This window comes from Kogia breviceps, chromosome 1 (genome assembly GCF_026419965.1).
Source record: "Kogia breviceps isolate mKogBre1 chromosome 1, mKogBre1 haplotype 1, whole genome shotgun sequence".
NCBI classification, from domain to species: Eukaryota; Metazoa; Chordata; class Mammalia; order Artiodactyla; family Physeteridae; genus Kogia; species Kogia breviceps.
Genome location: NC_081310.1, coordinates 87,047,191 through 87,065,840, shown reverse-complemented (window position 1 = coordinate 87,065,840; position 18,650 = coordinate 87,047,191). Strand labels below are relative to the sequence as shown.

The following is an 18,650-nucleotide window of genomic DNA, read 5'->3' as shown; positions in this document are numbered from 1 at the left end:
GGTGCTCCCACTCCCTGCACAGAGGAGGAGCTGACTTTGCAGCTGGAGGGATGGAGGTTAGGCAGCAGATTCATGGGTTAAGCAAAGCAAGGAACTCTCTATAGACATGGAGGGGGGAATGTGGCACTGTGAACGGTCATTACTGGTCATGCAAACCAATGTGCAAAATGCAGGCGTTGCTGGGAGCCCAGAGGGCCCACTGGCCAGAGCTGTCGCTGATGAATGCACAGCCTGGTGCCAGGGGGTGGGCCTTGAGTGCTGCCCAGCCGCTGGGGACTCCTCAGAGCCCAGAATACCAATGACACCCCCCTCCACAGCTCCAGGGCCTCTGCTTGCCTCTTCTTTCCCAGGCTCTCTTTCCCTCTCCCTCCTCCCTTCTGGGATTCCAGGCAAAGGCCATGGCACAGACTGTGGGCAGGTCAGCCAGACGCCTGGATTCTCTCCCCTGGATATCAGTGATAGCATCAAGGATAGCTTGTCAGGAGCTTTGATCTACACAATCTCCAACAGCACCTCCAAAATATCCCAAGTAAAGTGGGGTGCCTGCAATGCAAATGCAGCCTCAAGGCAGGTCCATGTCCATCCATCTAGACTCACCCAAGTCTGTCTTGTATGGAAATTCTGGACTGCCCTCTAGTGGATGCCCCAACTGCCTCTCTCACCACTGCCTAGGCTTCCACTGCCTGGGCTTCCACTCACAGTGCTGTGAACTTGGTTCTGAAGGACTCGAGAAGCTCACACACACACACAAAAAACCAAACCAACCCCCCCACCACCAAACAAAAACCCTCCTCCCCAAATCCTTGAGGACCTAAAGGTAGAATTCTGGCCCCTCTGCACAGACCCATCTATTGGAGAGACGGGACAAGAAGACCTGGGGGACGTGGGTGGTAAGGTCCCTCAGTAAGAGACATGCCCCAAGCAGGGATGCAAGACTGAAGGGGACAGGACAAGGTGTCTGGGGAGTTTGAGGAGAAAGAGACCTCAGTTTATTCATTTCATTAAACAAATACTAACTGAATGTCTGCTATGGATCAGGCACTATTTTAGGCCTTGGGAATGCTGTTCCACGTTCCTTAGTGGGAGTGAGGGATCTGAGAATGCCTCTGGAGACAGATATAGGCAACTCCTGGGCATACCTAGGACCTCCCTTTGCTTTCCTCAGACCTTGCATCCCCAAGCTGAGAGACAGTCTCAGCATCGGCACCTGCATCCAGCCTAACCCCCACTTAGGCTTGTCTCTACATGGGCTCGATGGGGCTTGAGCCCAGCCAGGCAGAGCCATGCAACTGAGTGGCTGAAATTCAATCCCAGCGGTGGTTCACATGTAACCACAATTCTTGCCTCGGGGAAACCTGGCTGTGACCAGAAAAGACAGAGAAAGTGACTTTCTTTGCCACCTACCCGTGTGACTAGAAATGTAGCCACACATTTTGGTGCCCTGGAGGAATACGTCCTCCAGCAGCACCTGTGTCTGGGCAAGGGCTGGTACCAGACAGTCTGTTCCAAGAGGCAGACCCCTGGTGGGAAACCAGACCTGGTGAGAGAACAGTGAACTGCTGCTGTGAAGATCTTGATGAGAACAGGACTCTGGAGTTATGTGCACTGAGGTCAAATTCCTGTTCTGCCATTTGCAGTGGCAAAACCTTGGGAAGGTCTTTGTTTCTCTGGAATGGTTTCTTCTGTACAACAGGCTGAAGAGTATCTGCTGCACTGGGTAACACGTACTGCACTTGGGCTGGGTAAGGGAGGCACGTGGCCTATGGCTTAGGCTCAGCCAAATCTAATTATTTCTTATTTTCTCTTTTTTTAAATTGAAGTAAAGTTGATTTACAATATTGTGTTAGTTTCAGGTGTACAGCAACAAAATCTAATTCTTTTCCTTTAGTAGTCATACACACACACCCTAATCTGCACCAGATCTCTTGGCCAGGAGGTCAGTGGGCCACTACCCTGTGAATGGGATAGAGTTCTCATTATTTGAGAGAGGAGTCCTTTCCCAAGGGTTTCCCAGGGGAGGAAATGAGCACCTCCCCAAGACTTTGCAGTATTTCCAGCTGTGAAAATTCATACTGAAGTCTAACCTGCACTAGATCTGCCCATTTCTGATCAGGGACTTTCTTTACTTGCATCTTGACCCATGGCCATGTGACAATCTCCCCCACTCCCCATTTCTATGCTCTTTTTGAGAAGAGATGAGATCTAAGGCCTTCCCCTCTAGAATTCAGAAAGGGATCCTCAGGGACTGGCTGAAAGCAAACAGGATCAATGGAAGCAGGAAGAATAAAAGTCAGATTTTAAGTAGAACTTCCTGCCCCAGTAACAGGAGGAGAATGTCTCAGGTAACCTTAAGTATCTTCTGGACAAGGAAACTGAGACCCAAGTGGTGAAGTGACCGTCTAGGGTCACATGGCATATAACTGACATGACCAAAACCCAGGTCTCCCAACTCCCAGGCCCGGTTCTTCCCAGGGCCCACAGCTGTCTCTCTCAGGGGAGAGAAAATGGGGGAGGTGGAGAGAAGAGAGAAGGAAGGAGGTGGGTCCAGCTCTCCTCGCCCTTCCATGTGCAACCCAGCTGGCTGTCTCCCAGCCTCCTGGGCCCTGGAGAATTTTCCAGTCTCTCCAGATGAGAACAATCTCCTACCCACTGCCACCACCAATATCCTCCATGCAAGACAAAGCTGAGGTCATGACCCAAGTTCAGGAAGCAGAATCAACCCTCCAAGTTCTAGCATCCCAACCCATCCCCCCACTGGACTCCCAATCACAGTGGCCACTGGGAGAGCCTGTCTTTCCAGCTTCTTGAGCACCTGTCTCCACTTTCCCAGACTTGGGGGTGGGGGCCCAAGCAACTTGATTGCTCTCTGAGGCCATGCACATCACACAAGCACCTGGATCCTAGGCCATGGGGACATGAGAGTGGGGCTGAAGAGGGGGGATGGACATGGCGCTGAAGGCTGGCACAGCTGTGTTTGGAGAATAGGGGCTTTGATAGCTTCTGAAAGGGGCCAGGAAGCTTGAGACCCCAGCCCAGGGGAGGGAGGGCCCAGGAATGGCTGGGTGTAGCTCTGAGGGCTCCTGCAGCTGACCATGCGCTGGGGGTGGGAGGGGAGTAGGGTGGTGGAGGGACAGTGGGGGGACCTACAGACTGACCAACATTGTGGGAGAGACCCTGCTGCATGAGCAGGAGCCAACTGTCCCCCCTGACCTGACAGACCCTCGCTTTGAAGGCTGCAAACTCATGTGTTCAGAGGAGACCACCAGCCTGTTCCACAAAGAACAGCTGAAGGAACTGGAAGCCTCAACCCTGAGCACATCCAAATCTACTTCTTCAGAAAAAGTCTGTCCCATCTGCAGATTCCCTGCAGCCCTTCTCCCGCCCCCTGATGGGGAAAGACCGCTCACTTTTCTGAGATGCTGGGGCAGGTGCTCTCTGAGTCTCAGTTTCTTCACCTGTAAAATGGTAATAACACTTTATTTTATGGTTTTGATGTTGGAATAATATAATTAAAACAAAAAATTAAACTGGAAGGAATTAATTTTAGATTAATTTAAACAGAGGAAAAGTGATGCCGTCTCTAAAATTTTAAAACAAAATGAAACTCATGCACCTAATTATATATAAAGTTGGAGGCAAAGCCACATAGAAGAATTTTCTTTCAAGTGATTATAAAACCCAGCATTTTGACTATAGAACAAAAGAACAAAAAGAACCATGGAGATATGTTACTGCTGGCATTATTATTGTGAAAAGGGCTATTTATGGTGATAAAGCAAATAAGTAATTATAGTAACGGTGTTAGGAACTAAGATTTTCAGTGTAAGAAAAGGAAAGTTAAGCAAAAACTGCTAATCTTAAATCTGCACTGGAAGTAGCAGCGTGAAATCATGATTTGCATATTTATCTTCTGTCTCCTGAAAAGGCTTAGAAGCAATGACAAACCAATAACAGTGAATACCCCTTGTACCCAGATTGAGGTCTCTAAATAGTACTTTTCACTAAATGGAACTCTTTGGAGAGATTCCAGGTCTGGGGCAGGATAGCTTGTCATACTTGAGAATAAGGAAGTTATGAGACTTAGGTCAGGTTCATGCCAAAAGGACCCAGTAGCCAACTTGAGAAGACTCCCACTAGCCAAAGATGAAACAACATCAGCATTAAGATGAATAATGACTGGAAGAGACTGAAACATATCAGATGGATAAAAAGTCCATGATTTCATCATGATACTAAAAAATAAGATCAATGGTCACCTCTGGACGTTGACAGGACATCAACTCACAATTGTGAAAATGAACGGGGTATATAGCAGATCCTGTTGGTGTCCCTGTCCCTTGATAAGCCAAAGGCTGCTGACCTCCTGAGGATTAGTTTCTGATGTGGAGGTACACTTGGCCTGAGTGCATGGCAAGTCAGAATGCCCGTGGAAATGGCCCTCAATCAGTGACAGAAGGGGCGTTGATAGACTAAAACCCCAGCCCCTCGCCTCTCAGGAGGGAACACTCTGAGGCAAGTTCCTCTCAGAGCTCCCAGCAGCTTTGAGCTCCAGCTGCCTATAGCCATTACCTGCCCAGTTATTTGGATTATTTACTTAATCAATTATTGGATTCCTTCCCTTCCCTGTTTCCCTTTCCTATCAAGATACGGAAATTTTCAGACCTGCTGAGTCATGAGCAAATGTGGGCGAGCACAGTGGCAATCCACAATGGTACATTTGTGACTGGGTGTGAATACATACAGAGGCATGAGTAAACTACATGAGCAGGAAGCCCAGATTCCCACATTACCTATCTCTGCTGCACCCTTGCCTCTCTCCCAGCTCACCCTGTAGCCTCATGGGGCTTGTCTGTGATTAGGATTCAGAGGAGGACAAAGCCCACACCTGGTCCATAGATGAATCACTGCGACATATTGATGTGAGCCAAACATGGGCTGTTACCACACTGCAGCCCCCAAAGGGGTGGCCCTGAAAGACAGTGGTGAGGGAAGATCCTCCCAGGAGGATGTTTCAAGCAGTACACAGGTCATCTACTTTGCAGTGAGAGAGGTGACTTGAAGGAAGTATATACATGGACTCTTGAGCAGTGGCAAATGGCTTAGTTGGTTGGTCAGGCCAGAAAGGGCAAAACTAGAAGGTTGGAGATAAGAAGTCTAGGGAAGAGCTATATGGATGGACTTACAGGAGTGGACATTGTGTCTGATGGCAGTACTGTTTAAGAGCATTCACTGCAGAGGAGACATTGAACAGCTAGGGGAACAGAAGGATTCCAGTGGATAACAGCCAGCCTTTGTCCTCCGCGATGCCAGGGCTTACACAATGTGCCCATGAATGGAGTAGTTGTGGCAGTGAATATGGAGACTATATAAGGGCTCACCAGCATGGGCTCCCTCTCACCAAGGCTGATCTAGCTACTGCCAATGCTGGATGTTCGGCCTGCCAACAGCAGAGACAGAGGCTAAAGTCTCAACATGGTACCCTCCCTCAAAGAGATCAACCAGCCACTGGGAAGCCTGTTGATTACAATGTACCTCTTTCAGTTTGGAGGGGGGAGCAGTAACTCCTTACTGGGATTAATGCATATTCTGGATATGGATTTCCCTTTCCTGCCCAAGTGCTTTGGCCATCACCAATATCTATATCCAAGGACATAAAGGAAATGGTTTATCCTTATGAGATCCCATATAGTATCACCTCTAACCAAGGAGATCAACTTTATAGTGAAGGAAATGTGACAGTGGGCATATGACCACAGGATCCATTGGCCCTACAATGCACCATATCTCCTTGAAACTGCCAACCTGATAGTATGTTAGTATGGCCTCTTTACACCACATCTAAGTACCAGCTTGGGGAAAACATCCTCTAGGATTGGGGTACTGGCCTTCAAAACACAGTATATATATATGTGTGTGTGTGTGTGTGTATATATATATATATATATATATATATATATATATATATATATATATATATATAAAACCAATGGCCATTCCATGGTGCTGTATCCCATGGGTAAAAATCATGGGTACAGGAACCAGGATATGGAAGAAGCGACAATACCCCTCTTACCAGTGACCCACTTCGGGAATGTGTGCTTCCTGTACCTATAAATATAGGCTCTGCAGGATTAGAAGCCATAGTTCCTGGAGTGGGAGATGCATCTACCAGGTGTCACAGTAAGGGTATCACTAAACCTAAGGCTATAGCAACTTCCGGGTCATTTTGGGCACCTCATGCCAACTGACCAGTAAACAAAGAAAAGAATTATACTGGCCAAGATGAGATGTTTGATCTTGATTGTCCCATGTCCAGTGGTAATCATGAACAGGCAGTTACAGCAATGTTGGCCTGTTAAGGGCATGGTAATGAAAGGTTGAGGCCTTTAGGGATGAAGGTCAGCTTTTTTCCATTGTGAAAGACTCACAGACCAACAGAATGAATTGTAGAGGAGGGAGATGTTTAATATTGATTACAGCCTTGGAACCAACTGCAGCAACTGTTTGTTCCACTAACCTTCTTGTTATAAGATGCTTTTTTCTTTTTTCTGGCTGCACCATGGGGCTTGTGGGATCTTAGTTCCCTGACCAGGAATTGAACCCGGGCCCTAGGCAGTGAAAGCGCAAAGTCCTAACCACGGGATGGCCAGGGAATTCCCAAGACTTTCTTTTTTTTTTTTTTTTTTTGTGGTACTCGGGCCTCTCACTGTTGTGGCCTCTCCCTTTGCGGAGCGCAGGCTCCAGACGCGCAGGCTCAGGGGCCGTGGCTCACAGGCCCAGCCACTCCGTGGCATGTGGGATCTTCCCGGACCAGGGCACGAACCCGTGTCCCCTGCATCGGCAGGCGGATTCTCAACCACTGCGCCACCAGGGAAGCCCCCCAAGACTTTCTTTTTAATGAATTAGAAATTGTGATCAGCCATGACCTTGAAAAATCGGTGAGGAGACAAAGTGATCTTATCATGGAGGCACAAATGGATGAGCAGTACAAAGGGTTTAGCATAGCTGTGACCCCTATCCTTTGCATTCACCTCTGCAAGGGGAAGGCTTCTGGGAGAACATCTGTGACTCTGCCTGGGGACTTTTTTTTTTCTGGCTGTGAGAGCATGTCTGTGCTCAGGGTTAGCCAGGAATGGTAGAGAGTTAATGCTTCCAGATGCAGCCCTCAACTTTCAGACAGGAAGTTGACCAATAATACTTTAGTTTCTTTGCCCCTCGGGTGGGATTTCCCGAAACAGGTTCTATGCTGCCTTCCAGAATTCCCCAGCAGGATTGAGCCCCAGTTGCTCCACCTGCTCTATCACAACCTTTCATTAGCTTCCTCCCCTTTCCTGTCTCACTTCTCCACTTCTATACCAGTGCTCCTTAGCATGACCTCCCAGATAAACTCCTTGCACTCAAAGTCTTGACTCACATCTGCTTTTAGGGAACCCCGTTGTCTTAGTTTAGGCTGCTATAACAAATTACCATAGTCAGGGTGACTTAAACAACATTTATTGGCTTCCCTGGTGGCGCAGTGGTTGAGAATCTGCCTGCCAATGCAGGGGACATGGGTTCGAGCCTTGGTCTGGGAAGATCCCACATGCTGCGGAGCAACTAGGCCCGTGAGCCACAACTGCTGAGCCTGCGCATCTGGAGCCTGTGCTCCACAACAAGAGAGGCCGCGATAGTGAGAGACCTGTGCACCGTGATGAAGAGAGGTCCCCGCTTGCCACCACTGGAGAAAACTCTTGCACAGAAACGAAGACCCAACACAGCAAAAATTAATTAATTAATTAATAAACTCCTACCCCAAACAACAACAAAGAAAACACATTTATTTCTCACAGTACTGGAGGCCAGTAGATCTGGTGTCTGGTGAAGGCCCAATTCCTGGTTCTCAGATGACTGTCTTCTCATTGTATTCTCACATAGTGGAGAGCAGAGAGAGAAAGGAAGCTCTCCGAAGTCTCTTCTTATAAGGGCACTAATCTCATAATGAGGGCTCCACCCTTGTGACCTCATTACCTCCCAAAGACCCCAACTCCAAATACCAGCACATTAGGGATTAAGGTTTTAACATATGAATTTTGAGGAGTGGGGGGACACAAACATTCACTCCATAGCACCTATCTAAGACAAATGGAAGAGAATCAAACATTAATCCTACCTTCCCAAATGGGTTATATGTCAGGGTAACAAATTAGTGGATAAAGAGAAATTTTTCCTCACAGATAATTCATCTCCTAATAAATGAAGGAGAAATGACAAAATTAGAACATCTCCATTTCGCACGTCCAATGAAATAATGGATCTAGACAGTGATCATCAGTAGCCATTAGATTAAAAAGTTGATGAGTGTAGTGAGTTGACAGTTGGCCACAGATATATCCACGTCCTAATCCCTGAAATCTGCAAATGTTAACTTGCTTGGAAAAGGGTCTTTGTGGATGTCATTTACTACATGAATTCATTCCTGGAATTCAGTTAATGGTTTTGAGATGAGATCATCCTGGATTAGCCAGGTGAGGCAAACCCAGTGACAAGTGTCCTTATGATAGACGGAAGAAAAGACACAGGCACATGAAAAGGAGGAGGTGGAGATTGCAGTGATGCAGCCAAAGGAGCCCAAGAACACCACCAGCCACCAGAAGTTATAAGAGGCAAGAAACAATTCTCCTCGGAGTCTCCAGAGGGAGTGTGACACTGCCGACACCTTGAGTTTGGACTTCTGGCCTCCAGAGCTGTAAAAAAATACATTTCTTGTTGTCTTAAGCCACCAAGTTTGTGGCAGTTTGTTACAGCAGCCATAGGAAACTAATACAGTGAAGAACTTTATAATGAGTGGATCAGACTTACACTACTTGAATTCACTGATCAATCTTAGCATCACTATTTTAGCCCAATAATCAGGCACCATGTGCCTCCTGATGTGATGAAGGAGGAAGTATACAGTATCACTTATTAAATACTCCTGGGGGAAAAAAAGTGAATGTTAATTTAATCAAACTTGTAAATATAATTACAGGGGATGGAGGAATATATTAAATGACACTTTGAAGATACTTCAAAGATACTTTGAAGACTGTGGGAAACCTGATAGGAAAAAGACCCAGTTACATAAACAAACAAGATGGCATAGATAAAATGAAGGAGGAAGTATTATGGCTTAAAAGTTACTTAAAGGGGCTTCCCTGGTGGCGTCATGGTTAAGAGTCTGCCTGCCAATGCAGGTGACACGGGTTCGAGCCCTGGTCTGGGAAGATCCCACATTCTGCGGAGCAACTAAGCCCGTGCGCCACAACTACTGAGTGTGGGCTCTAGAGCTCGCAAGCCAGAACTACCGAGCCCACGCGCTGCAACTACTGAAGCCCACGCACCTAGAGCCCCTGCTCCACAACAAGAGAAGCCACCACAATGAGACGCCCGTGCGCCACAATGAAGAGCAGCCCCCGCTCGCCACAACTCGAAGAAAGCCTATGCGCAGCAACAAAGACCCAATGCAGCCAAAAAAAAAAAAAAAAAGATACTTAAATTAACCCAAAACAACTAATCAAATGCAATGTGTAGACCTTAGCTGGATCCTGGTTTGAGCAAATAAACTTATTATAAAGTTATATTTTTAGACATTCAGGAGAAATTGATCATGAACTAAATGTTAGATAACATTAATTTTGTTGGAGTGTTATAGTAAATTATGCTTGTTTATTTAAAAAAATATTTTTTTTTTGCCACATTGGGTGGCTTGTGGTATCTTAGTTCCCCATCCAGGGATTGAACGTGGGTCCTTGGCAGAGAGAGCATGGAGTCCTAACCACTAGACTGCCAGGGAATTCCCAGAATTATGGTTATTTTTAAGTCACTATATATTAGAAATACATACTGAATATTTACAGGTGAAATGATAGGCTCTTTGAGGTTTGTTTTAAAATACTCCAGCAAAAAACAAACACAAATGAGAGGATTCAAGAAACAAGGATAATTTTGAAATCATCAAGCTGGAGGATGGAGTTATTTGTTATTCTGTTCTCTCTATTTTTGTGTACCTTTTAAATTACCTATAACGAAAAAATAATAGTAATAGCAATATGAAGAGCAATATGAAGAGTAGTTGTAAGAATTTGTGGTCATATGTTTCTATGGGCAAAGAAACAAAGCTTTGGGCTTCCCTGGTGGCGCAGTGGTTGAGAGTCCGCCTGCCGATGCAGGGGACACGGGTTCGTGCCCCGGTCCAGGAAGATCCCACATGCCTCGGAGTGGCTGGGCCTGTGAGCCATGGCCGCTGAGACTGCGCGTCCGGAGCTTGTGCTCCGCAATAGGAGAGGCCACAGCAATGAGACGCCCGCGTACCGCAAAAAAAAAAAAAAAAAGACACAAAGCTTTGCAGCAAATGAAAAGCTCCTCCCATGACCGTTTCTCACATGGTCTCTTGACAAATGCTGAAGGCATTATACTGAAGACAAGTCATCTTCCTATGGGCTGAGCTGCAAGGCCTTAGATCTTGGCTTCCTGGGGTTCTGACTCCATAATAGGAGTGGGGGGGACACAAACATTCACCCCATAGCACCTGCCTAAGACAAATGGAAGAGAATCAAACATTAAGAGAATCAAACATTAGAAAACCCAGAAGATAGAGGGAGTGGGTGACTACCAATATGTCCAATATGTCCCAGAATTTAGACTGCCCTCCTTGCTGTTTGTGGTCAACATTTGTGCTGGTGCTGCTCACCAAATAGTTTCGATTCTACTTCTAGGCCAAAGTAAGATTGCTCTTTGCTGCCCCCTTCTGGTTGAGTGGGGCCATGTGTTTAGTTTTGGAGAATTGAGTTGTGGACAAGACAGGTGTCCCCAGGGCCTGTAGCTATTAACTGCTTGTATAAGACCCTCCAGAGCTCTTTTTATTTTTTTCTTCTGGCATGGTGATTGATGGCATATGAGATGGTGGCTGCTCTGTCACCCGGGGTCCCTGAATAACTAAAATGAGAAGAGCCCCATTATTGACCACAAAGTACATGTAGCTAGAGTGAGAAATAAACCTTTATGTTTTAAGCCACTGAGATTGGGGAGTTGTTTGTTATCACAGCATACTTTAGCTTATCCTGACTAATCAGTGCCATACAACGATTCTACAGGCTACCTGGTAAGAACCTGAATAAGAATAATTATTTTTGTTCTGTTACTATCATTATTACTCATTAATTATTATAGATACAACTTACTGAGTGCCTCTTATGTGTATCAGGCATGTACTATGCAGTCGATGCATTTTCTCAATTACTGTTACAGCAAACTCGGGAGGCAGATCTTATTATCCCATGACCAAGATGCAAAAACCAAAGCTTAAGAACTGGCACAAATATTTCATTTGCTATATGAGGATTATTGAAGATGATGTTCATTCAGTCATCCTCTGTCCCTTATATAAAGTCCCATGGGATGAAATCATTCGACAATGATTGCAAGAATCCTCTTGGAAAGCAATTTTACAACATGTATCAAGTGCCATTAGAAAGTTCATACCCTTTGCTCCAGTCATGACTATTCTCTAGCCCAGGCTTTCTGTGGTGTAGTTAGATTGCTTGAACAGTAATAAACAAACATACATACAAATAAAATGTATAGAATATAATATATATTAAGGAAAATGAATTAATGACATTGGAGTTTGTCTCTTGAGTTACTGGTATGTTTCTTTTAGCCAGGTGTTAAGAATGTCCCTGATCCAGTTGCCGCTTTTGCCCTGGCAGCCGTGATGGTGGTGAACGCTAAACCCAATGCACATAGCCACCCTGCAGTATCAGCCCTGCGAGGACCTTATTGTGTCCTCCTCCTTCTGAGGGCTTAGTTTCCCATCAGCTGTTAACAGCGGAATGACTTTCCTCCTTTAATAGCAATCATGTAAACCCTTCTGGGAGACTGGCAGGATACAAACACATTTTGTAATATGTTCAGGTCCACCTTGTATTTATTCCGTGGTGCCCAGGGGCTAGGCCTGGGGGGTTGGAGCGCTCCTGGCAGATTTGAACTAGAGTAATCTTAAGTGAGTGTGTGGTGCCCCCGCGTGGTTCCTGGTACAACACCACCCTGGATTCATTTGCTCCTATCCGTGGCCAGGCCGTCCACGGTGAATCCAACTCTCTTCCGGCCTTTTGGTGCCCTCTCCTCGCAATCCCTACTCTCTTGCAGGTTCACCCCTCAGGGGCAGTAACCTCTGCTCTTACTCTGTCTTCCTAGGCGCGCTGTCCGCACGCTGGGTCCAAGGTCAGCCCCCTCATCCCCCCACGCCTCGCCGCCGCGCTTACAGCTTCACCCAACACAAAAAGTCCTCGGGTTATTTTATTGCTGTATATGGAAGTCAGTTAATGCCCCCTGGACGCCCCTTCCGTCACCTAGCAGTGGCTGCCTCGTCTGCCGGGGCGCGCGAATCGCCGCGAGTCCGAGGGTCGTAGCTGCGTACCGCCACCGGGTGCGCCACCACTTCCCCTCCCCGACGCCGGGCCAGCCGGGATCCTCGGCCTGCAGCCCTCGGCCGAGAAGGCGGGCCAGGAAGGACTTCTCCTCGTCTGATGGAAGGGGAAGCTCGCGGGAAAAGGGGGGCGAGAGACCCCTGACGCGACTCCCAGGCTTTGTCGCGCGCGCTGGAGGGGACGCTGTGGGCCCCTATTCGGAGTAGCAGTAGGTCCCGTAGGCCGCCTGCTGGGGTCTGGGGAAGCCGAAGCTGCGCACTCCGGGATCCGGGAGGCCCCCGCAGCGCGGCCGAGGCGTGGTGATGGGGAAGCGCACGCTGCCATCCGCCAGCCAGCCGCCGTCGCATTGGTCCAGCCCGGAGAACTTCCAGGCTGCATAGAGGTGCCCGACCTTGGCCACCATGGCCCCGCGCCGCCGGCACGCCGCGTGGGCTTCAGACAGCGTCAGCCGGCCCGGCACGAAGAACACCTGGCCTGGGGACCGAAGCGGGTCACCGACTGATCCAGAGAAAGGCCAGCCGGGGCGCAGCGGGATTCAGATTCCCAGGGAACAGAGGCGAGGGGGCAGGTGTGGTCGGGTGGGTCCGAGCTTGGGTAGGAGGAGTGGGAGTAACGAGACTGGGGGTGCGGGTGAGGTTGCGGGAGACAGGCTGGATCCTGGGTGGGAGGAGTGACGGAGGGGCGAGGTCTTCAAGAGACCATGGAGCTGGCCCGGGATCTCAAACCACTTGCCTTCTACCTTCCCCGCCCCATCCTTCAGGTCCGGGTCCTGGCCCCGCTCTCCCCGCCCCGCCGCATTCACAGGCTGAATCCTCCTCCTTCGCAGCCGGTCAGGCCCCGCCCCCTCCGGTGCTGAGGCTGGCTCGCCCCGCCCCCTTACCTGACAGCTCAGAGGTAAAGCAGAAGGCGTCGTAGCGGTCGCGCTTCCGGTCTCGGGGCCCATAGCTGCGGATCCCGGGCCGACCTGGGCCACCGCACGGAGCGCGCGCCGTGAGCACAGGGTAGCGCACGGAACCCTCGAGCAGCCAGCCCGCGTTACACCAGTCCAGACCCTCGGTCCACGCTGGGGGGAGATGGCGGGGGCGTGGGGGCAGTGTCGGGCGATTAGAGGTGTCACAGGCGGGAGCAGACCCGGAGTTCGCCTCCACTGGGGTCCACGTGACAGCCCGGAGGGCGCCTGGGCGGTGCCCGGGTTCGGCCGCTCACCCTGGTACAGCTGGGAGTAGGTGGCCAGGCGTCCGTCTTGCTCCTCGCACGCCTGCTTCGCTTCGTAGTAATTGAACTGGTACCTGCCCCGGCTGGGCTGGTACGGGAACACCACACCTGGGGGGGTGGCAGAAGGAGAGGGGGAAGGAGGGGCGGTGCAGCCCAGGAAAAATGGCTAGGGGGACCCCGGGAGCAGGCGGGGGAGAGGCTGGGGAGGAGCCCTGGGAGGCCTGAGATGAGACAGCCGAACCACCCCTGGAGAGGAGCGGGTCATAACCGAAGGGCCTCACCCTCCAGGCGAAGGGTCAGCGCCACACTTTCGTCCTCGATGCCATTGATGAGCTCACAGCGATACCGGCCCTCGTCCTCCAGGCGCACGCCCGCGATGACCAGGGAGGCATCTAGCCGATGCCCCCTTCGCATCCTGGCACGCCCCCCCAGGGACCCGTAGCCCCGGGCGTGCAGTCCGTTGGTGATGAGGATGGGCGTCTCCTGGAGTTCCCCCGGCTCCACTTTGCTCCAGCGCACCTTGTAGCTGGGAGGCGGGGCACCCAGGACGCAGGGCAGCGTGGTCGTGGCCCCACGACGAGAGTGAATGACCTCGTGGATGGGGGGCAGGAGGTAGTGGGGGCCAGGGTGGGGTGCTGAGCAGAGGGGGCCACAGTGGCAGGAACCCCCGACCCTCAATGCCCCAAGTGCCTACCCAGCTCCCCGTACCCCAGGCTCCCCCAACCCTCTCCTCCATTGCTCACTCAGCAATGACTCTCAGCCCCAGAGTATCTCCAACAGCTGCCCTCTCCACTTTCCCCACCACTGTTCCCCAGATTTTGGGCAGAGCTAAGGTCTTACCTGAGTCCCCCAGGGCTCTGTGGAAGGTAGTGAAGGCCCAAGGGAGAAGGAAGTGGCAGAGAGTGGGGAGACTGATCCTGCCTTGCATGATGGGGAGTCAGTCCAGCACAGTCTGCAGGGCACAAAGGGTGGGCATTCCTTAGGACTAAGGGAATGGGGTGGAGGGAACAGGGTAGATCTCCCATCAGGGATCCCTGAGAGGGGACTGTCCAGCTGGAAGCCATGAGGGCAGAAAAAGGGGTTGAAGTTGTTAGCAAAAGGAAGGTAATGGGGCTGGGACAGTAACTAACTCCACTCCCTGCCAGGCCTCCTGAGCCCATCCCTCCTCCTCTCTCACATCCCTTCAGTCAGCAGGTCCTAATTTAGCACCTCCTCTACCTATCCATTCTCAGCCCAAGTTGTACTTCCCAAGTCTTGCCTTCTGGATTGCTAGCTGTGGTCTCTGTCCTCTCCCAATACCCATTCCTCATCTGAAGCCAGAGTAAATATGGTCCCGTCACTCTCCTGCTTAAAACAGTGACTCCCCATTGCTGTGAGGATCAAATCCAGTGTCCGAACCCAACTTCCAAGACTCTCTGTGATCCAGCCTCTCCTAGCACCTCCAACATTGCCCCCCTTCCCTACCCCTCACCACCTGTGCCCTCTGCATTGTGCTCCAGACATGTTCTGGTTCCAACACAGTCCAAGTTCACCCTCACCTTCTTCTTACAGGCAATCAGTTTGGGCCTCACCTCCTCTGGGAAACCTTTCCTCTCCCCTCCACTTCATCACGCTGTAGTGCACTGTGATTTACTCCTCTGGTTTCCCTACTGCCTTGGACTGGGGACTTTTTTTCTTAGAAGTATTTCTATTAGCAGCTAATTTAGCAGTATGGATCTGAAAGTAATACATATGCATATGTAGACTATGTCAGTGAGCTTTCCAGTAATTATAAAGTTATAAAGTATAAAATTACAAGGCTGTTAAAAATGATTTCAAACACAATTGTCTATTTCAGTAGTTGATTTTCCCCCCTTCTTTATTCTATTCTTTATTCTTTATCACCTTGGCCATTTTTTAAAAAATTAGACTAAAGACCCCTTAACCTAGTTTTATTCCTTTTTGAGATCTGATTCCTCCACTTCCTAATCGCATGACTTTGAACAAGTTGCTTAACCTCTCTCTGCCTCAATGTCCTCATCAGTAAAATGTGGTGAATAGTAGCACAAATACCTCACTGAGCAGTTGTGAGGATTAGAAGGATATATGTAAAATGCTTAAATAGGTCCTAATATCTAGTAAGGGCTATGTATATGTTAGTTGTTATCTGCAGCTCCCGGCATAGTTTCTGGCACACAGTAGGTGCTAAATAAATATGTGTGTTAATGAATGAGCTCACATTAAGGACTTCTGGGAAGAAGAGCAGGGACATAGCAAGAGAAAGGAAAGACTGAGGAGGAGTTGGAAAGCTAAGGAGCTGGACTCCGTCTTCTTGCAGATGAAGGCCAGAGCTGAGCATGCAGAAGAGACAGGGTTTAGGTGCAGAAAGGACTTCCCAATGGTTAAAAAGGAAAACATCTGGGACAGGGACCTGAGCGAGAGAACACATCTCCTGTACAGGAGAACCTGGTAAGCACAGCGATAGTGAGAACTGAGACCGATTGAGGGACCCATAGTAACGACAGCCAGCACCAACATGTTTAAAGTTTAACGTGCCTGAAACTGCTCTAGGTACTTTACATGTACACTTTTGTATTTACTCCCCTTAGCAATCCTATGAGGTAGGAACAACTATGGATCGCATTTATATATGCTCAAAGGTGCTCACATGTCAAGATACTTGAGTGAGGTCACACAGCTAAGAAGAGGAGGGGTTTGCTGGGACTTGAATCCAGACTTGACATGAGGTTCAAAGCTCTTAGTCACTGATCTGTCTTTCTGTTTCTCAAAGCAGGTGCACACATATCTTCTTCATACACCTTACAGAGAATGAGAGAGCAGCCAACAGCTCTAGTGCCTCCCCCCACCTTTTTTTTCCACTTATAAAGTTTTATGTAAGAGAAATATTCATAATTTTTATGGGACACTTTTAGGTATAGAATAAAATTATTTCACTGATAATTATTTTATGAACATTCTGATCAACAGTACTGTGTAAGATATTTTGACACTGACCTGTTAGAAGTGGGCCTCTTCACAGAGATGGAGGGAGCAGTGACTGGCAGCTTTTTGTCCTGCTGGAGGAAAAGGTTCCAGGTGAAGGAGTTGCCTGGGCCACTGGGAGGTCCAAGCATCTAAGAGTCCCAGAACTTGGGCCCCTGATCATCGTGGTCTCTCCTTTCACACCTTTGAGGAAAGGCTTCTGCCCTGAGTTCAAAGAAGTCAAGGTACCAAAAACTCCCCCACTCATCACTCCACTAAGCCAGGCTAAGTGACTAGGGTCCAGCTCTGTGGCCGGGCACTGTGTCTGTGGCACTCACTGTCCTGGGCCCAGGGGAAGACACAGCTTAGGAAGAGGCATGGGAACCCATGAAGAGGCATGGAGTAAAGGAAGCAACCCAGGAATAATTACCTGGAATATTGTGGAGAATGGGGTGCCTCCTTTCTTCTAGATGCTCTTAGACCAGAGAAAGGATGGATTAATGGGTGGGTATAAGGATGTTGGACTGATGGGCATGGAGTGAACTACAAATGAGGCTCAAAGATCCGTAAGTGTCAAGTTCCAGCTGCCTCCACTTTCCCATACGGGCCTACTCTGTGCAGCACCACTCCACCTCCCCCAACAAAGACCTCACCTCTGCCCTCCGGTGCCTGGGTGCGCATTGCCTATGGCAAGAGGCTCTCAAGGTGGGAATCAGACTTCCAGGACCTCCAGTTGCTTCAAAAAACCTGACCCCTTCTGTCCAGCTCCCCTGTCTGTCATCTGTCTGTCCTTTCCTTCTCTGTCCCCACCCCATCGGAAGCACAATTTCCCATTGTCTCCTTCTTTTCCCCTATTGTTGAATAACAGGGGCCCTTTCTTTATCCTGTGGGTAATGGCAACGAAATGTCAACAGCTGGGGATGTGGGATGCAGGACCGGCTGGCACAGGCCACCGGAAAAAGGGCCTGGCTGGAGGCGGGCTCAGAACAGGAAATGACATCCCCAAGGAGGAGAAAATGGGGAGAGGGAGAGAGAAGTTTTGTGAGAAGGTTGAAATGAGGTTCCCCCTCAATATTCAAGCCTCACGGCTCTAAAGAGATTTTGTGTAAGGCCGGGCAAATGGCTGAAGTCCACGGAGAGACAGTGAGCAGTCAGCACTGCGATAAGAGAGATGGAAATTAGATAGCCCAGAGGATTTTGCTGTCTCTGGGAAGGACATGGGAATTTCTGAGGATGGAAGGATTTTGGAAAGCTCTCTGAGAGAGGGCATCTTATTTGTTCCCTAGTTCCCCATTGCCTCCTTCAGCAGATGGATAATCTTAAAGTTCTCAAGAGAAGGAAGCTCCTTAACCTCCCCGAGTGAAGATTCACTTCTCTAAAATCCCTCTTATTAGGAAGTTCTTTGGGAAGTCTAAACTCCTACTGGAGTTTAAGCTCATTTTTTAAACCTTTCTATTGACATAGAATTTACATACAACAAAGTACAGATCCTAAGGGTACAGCTCAATAAATTTTGACATGAGTACACACCCTGTAACTACCCAGCCCCAGATTAAGATATAGAACGTTTCCAACACCCAGAAGAAGCGCATTTCTTTTTTGTTGGCTGTCAATGCACAGGGAGCACTCCCTCCGTAAATAGCCATTTAGAGATGTTTCGAGCTTCAAATCGCCTCTTGCCCTTCTTTTCTCTCTGCAACCTGACATCAGTGGCTTCACGTTACTAAATCCTGCACTTTCCGGATCCTTAGCTTCCTCATTTACCAGAGGGAAGGGAAAGTGACTTGTCCAAGACCACACAGAATGCAGTTGTTGAGTCAAGCCTAGAACGTTCTGCTTTTCCGGCTAATTCCTCTTCCACTCCTCTCCTCGAACCTCCAAGTCAGCCCCGGGGCTGCAGGGTCTTCACTGGGGTCATATTTGACAGCATGGAGCCCACCCCGACGGTGCTCTTTAAGGATTGGATTGACAGTCTTTTCCTGTCCGCTCCATCCTTTCCGAAACCCTTCCCTCTTCCTCCCAGAGAGA

At 49.0% G+C, this 18,650-nt stretch overlaps 1 protein-coding gene across 8 annotated transcripts; it reads right to left on the bottom strand.

Moving 5' to 3' along the window:
* Positions 1-12,297: 12,297 nt before the first annotated feature.
* HAPLN2 (hyaluronan and proteoglycan link protein 2) lies at positions 12,298-17,426 on the bottom strand. 8 transcript variants are annotated; one of them, XM_067038427.1, is made up of 10 exons: positions 17,276-17,398; positions 17,053-17,097; positions 16,656-16,714; positions 16,309-16,459; positions 15,233-15,377; positions 14,502-14,613; positions 13,943-14,296; positions 13,653-13,769; positions 13,327-13,509; positions 12,298-12,920 (listed from the first exon to the last, which is right to left on the bottom strand). In XM_067038427.1, the coding sequence occupies exons 6-10, from the start codon at positions 14,587-14,589 to the stop codon at positions 12,640-12,642; spliced, it is 1,023 nt and encodes a 340-aa protein (XP_066894528.1). In that variant the 5' UTR covers positions 14,590-14,613; positions 15,233-15,377; positions 16,309-16,459; positions 16,656-16,714; positions 17,053-17,097; positions 17,276-17,398; the 3' UTR covers positions 12,298-12,639. The 8 variants fall into 8 exon arrangements, with proteins under 8 accessions (XP_066894528.1, XP_066894532.1, XP_066894504.1 ...); XM_067038431.1 differs by lacking the exon at positions 15,233-15,377 and having other exon boundaries at positions 17,276-17,405; XM_067038403.1 differs by lacking the exons at positions 15,233-15,377; positions 16,309-16,459 and having other exon boundaries at positions 16,656-16,717; positions 17,276-17,424.
* Between the last annotated feature and the right edge of the window lie 1,224 nt (positions 17,427-18,650).